At 38.4% G+C, this 10,317-nt stretch overlaps 3 protein-coding genes across 3 annotated transcripts in view; 2 read left to right on the forward strand and 1 right to left on the reverse strand.

The window, feature by feature from the left end:
• Positions 1-839: 839 nt before the first annotated feature.
• On the forward strand, positions 840-4,035 carry LOC106295668 (conserved oligomeric Golgi complex subunit 6). Its single transcript, XM_013731635.1, has 9 exons — positions 840-1,262; positions 1,325-1,432; positions 1,520-1,587; positions 1,880-2,003; positions 2,084-2,230; positions 2,416-2,670; positions 2,765-3,049; positions 3,126-3,260; positions 3,344-4,035. The coding sequence occupies exons 1-9, from the start codon at positions 840-842 to the stop codon at positions 3,842-3,844; spliced, it is 2,046 nt and encodes a 681-aa protein (XP_013587089.1). The 3' UTR covers positions 3,845-4,035.
• A 1,474-nt stretch (positions 4,036-5,509) lies between these two features.
• LOC106295124 (protein LUTEIN DEFICIENT 5, chloroplastic-like) lies at positions 5,510-6,709 on the forward strand. Its single transcript, XM_013730927.1, has 4 exons — positions 5,510-5,953; positions 6,030-6,090; positions 6,181-6,249; positions 6,391-6,709. The coding sequence occupies exons 1-4, from the start codon at positions 5,916-5,918 to the stop codon at positions 6,466-6,468; spliced, it is 246 nt and encodes an 81-aa protein (XP_013586381.1). The 5' UTR covers positions 5,510-5,915; the 3' UTR covers positions 6,469-6,709.
• Positions 6,710-6,717: 8 nt separating this feature from the next.
• The window catches only part of LOC106344767 (formin-like protein 14), a 6,270-nt gene continuing 2,670 nt past the window's right edge, over positions 6,718-10,317 (reverse strand). The window contains exons 6-19 of the mRNA XM_013784079.1: positions 9,722-10,317; positions 9,419-9,539; positions 9,023-9,094; positions 8,754-8,852; positions 8,579-8,620; positions 8,417-8,497; positions 8,285-8,335; positions 8,121-8,202; positions 7,932-8,026; positions 7,764-7,835; positions 7,568-7,684; positions 7,375-7,443; positions 7,230-7,296; positions 6,718-7,133 (exon numbers count right to left, since the gene is read on the reverse strand). Coding sequence (XP_013639533.1) covers positions 6,988-7,133; positions 7,230-7,296; positions 7,375-7,443; positions 7,568-7,684; positions 7,764-7,835; positions 7,932-8,026; positions 8,121-8,202; positions 8,285-8,335; positions 8,417-8,497; positions 8,579-8,620; positions 8,754-8,852; positions 9,023-9,094; positions 9,419-9,539; positions 9,722-10,317 — 1,710 coding nt within the window. The 3' untranslated portion in view covers positions 6,718-6,987. The remainder of the gene's footprint in view (positions 7,134-7,229; positions 7,297-7,374; positions 7,444-7,567; positions 7,685-7,763; positions 7,836-7,931; positions 8,027-8,120; positions 8,203-8,284; positions 8,336-8,416; positions 8,498-8,578; positions 8,621-8,753; positions 8,853-9,022; positions 9,095-9,418; positions 9,540-9,721) is intronic.

Genomic DNA, 10,317 nt, shown 5'->3' on the forward strand with positions numbered 1-10,317 from the left:
CAGCGAGAAGCGCCGCCGGACCGGAGAAGGCCTTAGATCTAAGGAAAAAGTTGAAGAGGTATGGGAGAGGAAAAAATCGCCGCTTTAGGGTTTTGAAAGGTTCGGATTGGAGTTACAAGAAAGTTAGCAGAGTAACCATATTACATAGTCTTTAGGCCATAATGTGATGATTAGGTTTACTTTTAGTGTATGACTGGTTTTATTGCGTATTAGACCTTGACCTATCGTGTCCAACCAAGTTTTAGCAGCTAGGATGCGTGATTTATTTTTGTTCCCAATAGATTTGACCCAAGTCGCTTGACATTGGAACAAGCATGTACCGGTTAGTATTAAAACGTAACTTGATAGATTTAACCGTTTAAGTGCTTATAATGGTTTTAACCGTTTAATACTATATATGCTTTCTGGTTTTTACTTGTACAGACGTTCGCTACTAAGCTAGCTAAACGGTTTTAAGTACCAATCGGTTTTACCTCCACGTCATTATTTCTTGCTGTGAAATTATGTTTAGAAGTCTTATTATAATTTGTTAATCTCATGCTGTAGTATCTCAACTTTGATTTCTTAAAATGATATTTACATTCATATCAAACATAAATTATACAGCAGGATTGGTTGGTGATGGGTCTTAACCAACATATTATACGGGCCTATCTTACCAGGGGAATATCTAAAGAAGTTATATGGGCCTAGCGAACAAAGTATCCAGCCCATCATAGTAGCAAATCAGATCCGACAGTGTAGGCGAGAGAAAATCATCTGAGATCGAAGAAGAAGAAGAAGAAGGCAAATGCTGGGAGATCGTTTGTAGAAGAGAACGAAACGGAGCAGAGGTGACGATGGCTTCGACGGTGGGATTAGCTCCCGGACTATCTCGGAAGCTGAAGAAGGTACTAGAATGCCGTACGGATACTCCGGATCTGGTGGCGTCGCTAAACGCTTTGTCTTCATTCTACGACGAGAACAGCGCTCACGCGCGGCGGAACCTCAGATCGACGATCGAGAAGCGCGCGCTCCAGATCAACAGCGAGTTCCTTAGCGCGGCCGATTCGACTCAGATCGCGTTGGATCGCGTGGAGGAGGAAGTGAACGCTTTGGCCGATTGCTGCGACAAGATCGCGGCGGCGCTAAGCAGCTCAGCGGAGACCACAAGCGATATCATCAGTACCACTGAGAGGCTGAAGCAAGAGCTTGAGGTTACTACTCAGAGGCAGGAGATCGTTGGTTGCTTTCTTCGTGATTATCAGCTATCGAACGAAGAGGTGAGGGAGTGCGTTTGTATCTTGATGGTGATCAGATCTGAAATTGTTGTTGATTGATGCAGATTAAAGCGCTTAGGGAAGATGAATTGGATGAGAGTTTCTTCCAAGCCTTGTCTCATGTTCAGGAGATTCATTCCAATTGCAAATTGCTTCTCAGGACGCATCATCAGGTGACTTATTCCGAAACAAGTTCCAAACTTGCATTTGTCTTGCGTTCAGAGTGGTTTAGTGTTTGATTATAAGGAATGTGTATGCAGCGAGCTGGGTTGGAGTTGATGGGAGTAATGGCTATGTACCAAGAAGGAGCGTATGAGCGTCTTTGCAGGTACATTTTCTGCTTCTTCTTTCCAAAAGATTACTTTGTTGGTTGAAACTTGGTTAGTATTTGGAACTAGCATGAATTCGTCATTGCTATTTTGGACCCTAAATATAGTTTGGTCGTCTCTTCCTGAACTTCTCAACGGTGTTTCTTTACCAGTTACCACACCTATGAGTTTGCTAGAGATTTTTAGCCATGTCCAAGAGATGATTTACTATGAATAATATTTTTTGTTGGCTGTGAGCTTTGAGGTTTCATAACTATCAATATATAACCGAAAAAAAGTTGATTCTTCTAGGTGGGTTCAGGCTGAGTGTAGGAAACTGGGTGATACGGATAACCCAGAGGTGGGTGACCTTTTGAGGACTGCTGTTCGCTGTCTTAAGGAGAAACCCGCGCTCTTCAAATATTGTGCAGAGGAGGTTAGTCTTTCAACTTTACTCAAGTCTACTCTTTGTTTATACTTTAATGATACTGGGGCATGTTTGCGGAAATCATGCAGGTAGGGAATCTGAGACATAATGCCTTATTTAGAAGGTTTATTAGCGCTCTTACACGTGGAGGACCTGGAGGAATGCCTAGACCTATTGAAGTTCATGCCCATGACCCCTTACGATATGTTGGAGACATGCTTGGGTGGCTGCATCAGGTTTGTGACCATTTTTTCTTCTCTTTTGAGTCCTAATGCGACTGATGTTAGAATGATTGTTTTATTTTGGCTATGAAAACTTCTGTTATCAGTATAGTGTGTGAATTCATTGTCATGATCTTCAGACCAAATATATCATGTTGTTGTGCTTCTTTTTCCTAAGGTGGTTGTTGTTTTGGGTGCAGGCTTTGGCATCAGAAAGAGAACTTGTTCATGCTTTATTTGACATAGACTCAGCAGATTATAAATCAACGGCGAAGAATACGGCTGAGAATGATTCCCTAAAGGCAGCAGAATCTGATTTTACATTTGTTCTGGATAGAATTTTCGAAGGAGTTTGCAGGCCATTTAAAGTGAGAGTCGAGCAAGTGCTGCAGTCACAACCAAGTCTTATTATTTCTTATAAACTCACCAACACCTTGGAGTTCTACAGCTACACTGTGAGTTTTTTTTATTATTGACCTCTTCTGCTATACTACAAGCATTTATCGCTCTATTAGATTTCATCACCCCGTTGTTCCCTTCACCTTGCAGATCTCAGACTTACTCGGGCGAGACACTGCTCTCTGTAATACAATTGGGATGGTTAAGGATGCTGCACAGAAAACCTTCTTCGACATTCTTAAAACCCGAGGGGAGAAGCTTCTACGATACCCTCCACCAGTAGCTATTGATCTCTCTCCGCCTCCAGCTGTCCGAGAAGGAGTTTCTTTAACTCTTGAGATAATCGAGAACTACAATAGCATGATGGTTTCCGCTTCAGGAGAGAAACCGGCATTTGATCCCGTCCTCTCTGCACTGCTCGACCCTATCATTAAGGTATAAATCATTTGTCCATCAAAAGCCATGATTGTGCATTGAAGATAAATTCTTGAACTTTTCTGAAACTCCACAGATGTGTGAGCAAGCAGCTGAGGCGCACAAGTCGAAAATGAGCGGCCAATTAACCAGACGAAGCCGAACAAGTTCCGACTCAAGCCAGTTAACATCAGTAGATGCTCTACTCTCTAGCAGCTCGTCCCCACCACAGGTATATATATATATATATATAATCCGTTACATTCCTTTTAACTCAAGAAAAGACTCTTCTCAAGATTTATCTCGTTCTTACAGAACAATGAAACACCCTCGAAGATATTCCTCATCAACTGTTTATGCGCCATCCAACAACCGTTGCTAAGACACGATGTGGCGTCACAGTACGTAACTAACATCGGATCAATGATCGAGAACCACATAAACCTCCTGGTCCAGAAAGAAGTCGACCCGCTCCTCCAAAGATGCGGTCTTTCAGACAAAATGCAAATCTTCCGCTCTTACACCACAACTGAACTTGCTTTGTCTGGACGACAGGAGACATCACCCGCAGTGCTGTCAGAATGCCTCAAGGCCTTCTTCGGCCTCGTTTTGGGAAGCGAAGGCACTCTTCCTGAGTTCGAGCAGATACAAGTCCCTAAACTCAGGTCCGAAGCTTGCGTGCGGGTGGCCAAAACGTTAGCTGAAGATTATGAAGTTATATACCGAGCCGTAACGGATCAACAAAACGGGTATCCAGATCCGAAATCCCTCGCTCGACATCCACCGGATCAGATCCGAACCATTCTCGGTATATGAAATGCAAACTTCTTCTACCCGACTATTTTTGTTTTTTCCTGGTTTTTTCTTGTTATCTTACGAAATCAATACTTGTAAACCGGACTTCAAATGTTGTATTTTCATATAAAGTTTATCAATTTCTGAGTACTACATATAAACATGCATGGATTATTTATTGCATACATATATAAGATAAATTTAAACATCAATCTATAATGGTTGAAAAGTAATAATGTTTAGAAAGATTCAAAAATGTTGAACCACAAATGTTATAATCATAAAAATGTAAACATCAAAACTAAAAATTATATTACTGCGTGCACATGTGTGCTGCCATCGTTCACCTAATTGTTTTTATATGTAAAGCTGGCCTTCAGCTTGATTTCACGCAAGAGTGTATCATATACTTTCATACCGATTGCATGGAGAAGCTCTGATGGCTTTGATCTAAAACCAGCGAAACCCTATCCAGACACTGAATCAGATTATTTTATGAGTTACTGGGTCATTGAATCGATATTTTAATTAGTTTAGAATACAATTATACATACCAAATTGTAACAAATTAGGAATTGGACATAATAAAATAATATTAAAAAATTAAAATTAAAAAATATTTAAATGTTTAATGTGAATAATGAAATTAAATTTAAAATTTAAAATTTAAAATAAGCCAAAAACAAAACATCAAAAGGATTCTAATAACATGTCAACAACAAAAATAAACTAAACAAACAAACAATTATATTTTTTGTAAATGTAAATTGTAATAGACATATATGAATAATTAATGCTTAAATCTATTTTTTTTTAGTATGCATCTTTTCGAATATTGATCCACTACGCTTACAACTAGATAAAAAATTATTTTCATTAAAAATTTGTATAGCTAACTTTTGAAAAATTGGAGCATCGTGTCCAAAATATCTCCACTATTCATCTAAACATCTATGAATATATATTAGAATACTCGAAATATAAAAATTTAATTCGATTTGAATTGCATATCAGATCACCCATCGATTTACGGGTAATTACAGATTTATAGATAAAAATATCAGACAATTTGGCCTTTTTAGTTTAAATATAGGGTAATTCGGATTGTTTGGATAAAAACACCGGATAGTTTGGATAATTTTAATATTTTGAATAAAAAATATTTGGGTAATTTGTTTTTTTTTCGGGTAATTCGGTTCATAAATAGTATTTTTATGATATTTGGTTTATTTTAAAAATTGAATATAATTAATATTTGTAAGTATATATTTTGTATTTTAAATTTTTAGGTATCCATTTGGTTCTCAGTTCAGTCTCATTTTTTTTGTTCCAGAAATATATGATTTGTTCGATTATTTATGAAATTCAATTTAATTTTGGTTTTGATTTTTTCAGTTTGGTACAGTTCAGTTTTCGGTTTCGGTTAAATGCGCCTAAACCTATACAATATCTTATATAAAAATTTATTTAACAAACATTTATTTAATTTGAAAACACACATGCGTTGGATCAAAATCTAATTTATATTATTAAAATGTTAGAAATCATAGCCATATAAAATATTATAAGTATTTCACATTAAAAATCATTTTAGGTATGGATTAGGTTAAAGCCATTCATTACACGTGATCATCTTATTCGCTTACAGCTATGGATTAGGTTAAAGGCATTCATTACATGTCCTCATCTTCTTCTTCTATAGTTAAAAAAATGTTTAGGTTTGGAAATTTCGAGTCTGCTGTATCTTAAATCATTCTATAGAAGTCTAGGGACACCTGTTTTGTTTTGATGTTGTGCAGTCATTGAGATGATATCCACAACCACCAGTCCTGAGATCATCGTTCTCTAGACAGACGGATCAGAGAACGACGGATTAGTACCGGTGGTTATGGATATCATCTAGAGAACGACATTTTTGGAGAGTATCCCATAAAAAGGTCACAGAAACTTCAAAAATTGTGGTTTTAATTTGTCTGCATTCAAGAATGCAACTTACTAGTTTTGAGAAAAGATTGTGATTGGAACTAATATGAGAGAGGATATCTTCATTGGGATGACGCAGACGAGTTCAATCCTGAGAGATGGCCTCTAGATGGACCAAACCCAAAATGAGACAAACCAAAACGTCAGGTAATAAGCCCATCTTTTGCTTGCAACTTCTCAGATTCATTAGAGTTGATTATATGGGTAAACTTTGCTTCTCCAGTTACTTGCCGTTTGGTGGAGGGCCGGGGAAATGCATAAGCGACACGTTTGCTTCTTTTGAGGTAAAGACACAATTGACATCAATCAGTACTTGTTACATATGAGAGTACCTGCTTCAATGTCTTACAGTAACATAAATCTCTGTTTTGTAGAATGTGGTGGTGGCAATTGCAATGCTTATTCGAAGATTTTACTTTCAGACTGCACCAGGAGCTCCTTCGGTATAGTCTTATCAGCTACCACCATTCCTATTTTCTCTCAATACAGATCAATGATTTCAAAACTGAATTAAGATAAGACTTCACATGCAAACCAAAAAAATCATCAACGAATAGTTCTTTATTTGTTTTGTGGATGGACAGGTGAAAATGACTAATAGGATACACAACACAGAAGGATTGAAATTGATGGTAACGAAGAGAACAAAACCTCTCGACTAACCATCTGCTCCTCTAGATGAGCTTTCCCCTACTCTGTCTTGAGTCCTCATCTTTGCAAAACTGAAATAAACAACTAGACATGCTTAAAGAAGAAGAAGCAAAAATCTTGTGTTAGAACAAATGATGTAGAATTTGTTGGAACAAGGTCACTGCTTCTGATTATTTCTCTGCATTATGTTTATGCAGACAAGTAGAATGTAAAAAATTATTACTCTCTGAACAGAAATTGTTTTTATCTGCACAGTTAAAGATAATAACTTTGAGTGGGTTCTATAAAAATTCAAATATCTTCTACAACATTGACAAGAACCTCTGATTTTACATCAATGAAGTGATGATCAAAGAGAGTTTACACTTCCATATAAACATCATAGAAGCTGTCTACTTTTTCTACGATCTACGAAAGATCTCTGCTTCTTGATTGTTATGTGCAACATTGTGTACTATAAAACAAAGCTTTCATCGATCTGAAACACTCGGGTCTTTCTTTAAAGACCGACCTCTGTTCACGTTCTATGTCTATGGATCAGCACCGTCTTTCTTTAACATTGGCTTCTCCTTCATTGTATCTTTCTCCAGCTTCTTCTTGTCAGCCTCCGCTTGTTTCTCATTCTCCTCTCGTGATTTGATGAAAGTTTTCATGAAAAGAGCCAGAATCTTGGTCACTGCAGATAGGAACAATGGTCAGAATAGAAATGAGTAGTTGCATTTAACACATAATGGCTTTAACCAATCTATAAGAATAGACTTGGTGCATGTACCTTGTTCGAAAGGACATCTATTTGGATCCTCACCAAAGTAGTGGCACAAGGAATCTGCATTTCTTCCCTGCAAAATAACAAATCAATATTAGGACTGGAACATGAGTTTCGAACTGCATGTCCTCAAAGAGTACAAGTAACTCACCGATTCTGTATATAAGGAAGCAAGCAACCTCACTTCTGCTTCAGCGGTAGCAAGAAACTCCTTCAAAACCTGAAAACATGAAGTGATCTCATTTAGAAGCTACGAATACCTTCTGGTTCTTATCATCAGCCTATGAATTAACCAAGAAACCCATATGAGCAACACTAAGAACAACTTTTAACATGTAGCTCACCTTTCGGAAGCCCAGAGATATTGCACCATCGTTTCCTGAAGCCATGAGTTCGTGATCAACCTTTTCAAGGCCTTTAGCTGCCGCCTGCATTTCTTCAGCCAACGTTTTGAAATCAATCTGCAATTTTTAGAAACTATTAAGGCAAGTGCATTATGAAGACGGAAAGCTCATATGCAAGCATGAATAACAAGGGTACCTTTGATGCAGCTTCCAAGTGAGCAAGGTCACTGGGAAAATCCAGCAACTCTGGCATTTTTTCACCAACAAGCTAAACAGCAAAAAAAGAAAATTTACCTAAAGTTCATCTTAAAAAAACTAACTGAATAAAAAGTATTATTGAGATAAGAAAGGTATGTGCTTCTACCTTGCATAAGTAATGCATCAAAGTCATTTTGTTATTTTTTGCACGAGTATCAGATAATTTAAGAAGACTCTCCAGTTTGAAACCCACAGCAGACCCTGCAACACAAAAGGCACACTACATTACCAACAGATGCTACAAGAAAAATCATTAAAAAAAAACTTGAAATCAATAGGAATATAAAGGTAACACCTCTTGCAGTTCCCTGATTCAGAGCATTTCCTAGTGTTAAAATTGTTTGCATAACCTGACGCAACTTTGCAGACTCCTTCACCTGTTGCATGATAATAATAATACTTAATTATCAAGATGGGGATATATTTCCATAACTTAGAAGCTCTCACTCTCCACTATACCTCTTTAGTAGCATCGTTTATTGTATTCAGGCAGCTTTTTAAGTCTTCCGCCTGAAAAGAGCAAAAAAATAAGATCACCACAACATGCCTAAGACAGGAGAGACCAAATGCAGAAAGTTTTAATAGTTATACCTGAGAAGCAAAGGTAATCTTAAAGCCAAACACTCGTAACTTTGCTTCTATACGTGGAACCTTCATTAGTTCCATGAAAAACTGATACATTTTGCAAAGTTAAGAGTCAGAACACAGATTATAAACATGTAACCATCCAACGCTCCAAGAACTGGAACAAACCTGTTCACACTTTCCAAGCATTTCTTTGTCACCGGTATAATTCTGAAGACAAAAACAGAACAAGTTAACTTTAGGCATTAAGGAATTGCTGAAAGAAACTTGCGTTTTGAAGCCAAACAGAACCTATGAACCTGGTACTCTACAGAGAAGTATGACAATAAACTTTAAGATTTACCCTCAACAATTCCATTTCTTCCTTCGTCGGACAAAATTTGATGAGATTTTCAACCTGGTCGATGTCCAGAACTGACGAATCTAAGGCTAGAACTGCGCTCTAAGATAAGAAACAGATATGAAATTCTCAGTTAGTAGACATAGTAAACATGATATAAAGAGATGCAACTAGGTAAAAAAGTTACAAAAAGAAATGTAAACTCTGAACGTCCGCCTTACAATTATTGTTTCAATGCTAAAATGATGAGCAAACCGAGAGCAAAAACTTACAAGCATATCTGGCAGAGGAATCTTAATTTTCGTAAGCATTATTTCACAGTTATTTGCTCTTCGAAGGTCAACCTGATACAAACACACACACAAAACTTAGGACTAGAAGATAAGTATACCAAGAGGCGTCAATCATATTCGTTTATATTAGTCATAGACTACCCATTTGATGGAATAAATGGAATTTGCAAAGTATATCAAGTGTCAATGTTTTCTGGTAACCAATGAATTGGATCGTCAAATAACTATTTACTTCATGAACTCTAAAGCTGTAGGCAATAGCTGCTTAAATAAATCCTACACATGATAAATTGATAATATTTGGAAATTTTACAGAATTGAATTTATATATAACAAATGTTAGATATGTAAAGAGGTGAAACTGAGCTGCCTCACCAGTTGAACTTTCTCAGGTTTGCTGATACTCGAACCCCTGCGAGCTGTGCTTTTCTTAGCAGCGGTATCTGAAACTGCAGAAAACAGACTCTCGAGCTCTGATATATCTATTTCAGGGGCACTGTCATGAAGATTCATAAAATCATATTATTAGCTTCAGCAAACATACCAGCTACTGGGAGATAAGAAAATTTGCAAGACAGAACTGGAACGACTGATAACATTTGTTTTACTATTATCAATGAACTAGAGACTGTGAATGTCACGCTAAACTATCTAAAAGAAAGTGTAAGAGGAACCCACCGAGGTTGGTTTTCCTGTTTTTGAGTATCATCAGCCCACAAACTACCTTTTGCTGGCCGAGTAACTTTAGACCAATGCAAAGGCTTTAGCACGGTTTTCTTAGGTGCAACAGTAGGCACACTCACACCTCGGCCTCTTCCAAGTCCCGAGGAAGCTCTGCCCCTTCCTGCAGCAGGAGGTGGCGGCGGTGCATTTGAACCTTTTGCTCCCAATGGTGGTGGGCAACTACTTGTACCACGACCCAAAGCTGGCGGAGGAGGAGGAGCAGAGGTCTTGGATAGAGGTGGCGGAGGGGGAGCAGGGGTCTTGGATAGTGGTGGTGGTGGAGGCGGAGGAGGAGCACCCAACTTTCCGGATGAAGGAGGACGTGGTGGTGGAGGAGGAGGAGGGGGAGCACCCAACTTTGCAGATGAAGGAGGTGGTGGTGGAGGCGGAGGGGGAGCACCTAACTTTGCAGATGAAGGAGGAAGTGGAGGTGGCATGGGGGCATTTGAAATATTAGCCTTAGGAAGCGGAGGTGGAGGTGGTGGGGGTGCCGAAGGTGGGCCAGTACGAGCAAGACCCGAATGAGATGTAGGTGGCGGTGGTGGCGGTGG

The sequence above is a fragment of the Brassica oleracea genome, chromosome C5, assembly GCF_000695525.1.
Source record: "Brassica oleracea var. oleracea cultivar TO1000 chromosome C5, BOL, whole genome shotgun sequence".
Taxonomy (NCBI): domain Eukaryota; kingdom Viridiplantae; phylum Streptophyta; class Magnoliopsida; order Brassicales; family Brassicaceae; genus Brassica; species Brassica oleracea.

Excerpts from the sequence above, each read along its gene's own strand:
- LOC106295668 (XM_013731635.1), top strand. The coding sequence starts at position 840 with ATGGCTTCGACGGTGGGATTAGCTCCCGGACTATCTCGGAAGCTGAAG. Across the intron at positions 2,004-2,083 it reads TCAAATATTGTGCAGAGGAG|GTAGGGAATCTGAGACATAA; the intron begins GTTAGTCTTTCA and ends GAAATCATGCAG. Across the intron at positions 2,231-2,415 it reads TGCTTGGGTGGCTGCATCAG|GCTTTGGCATCAGAAAGAGA; the intron begins GTTTGTGACCAT and ends TTTTGGGTGCAG.
- LOC106295124 (XM_013730927.1), top strand. The coding sequence starts at position 5,916 with ATGGACCAAACCCAAAATGAGACAAACCAAAACGTCAG. Across the intron at positions 5,954-6,029 it reads GAGACAAACCAAAACGTCAG|TTACTTGCCGTTTGGTGGAG; the intron begins GTAATAAGCCCA and ends TTGCTTCTCCAG. Across the intron at positions 6,091-6,180 it reads ACACGTTTGCTTCTTTTGAG|AATGTGGTGGTGGCAATTGC; the intron begins GTAAAGACACAA and ends TCTGTTTTGTAG.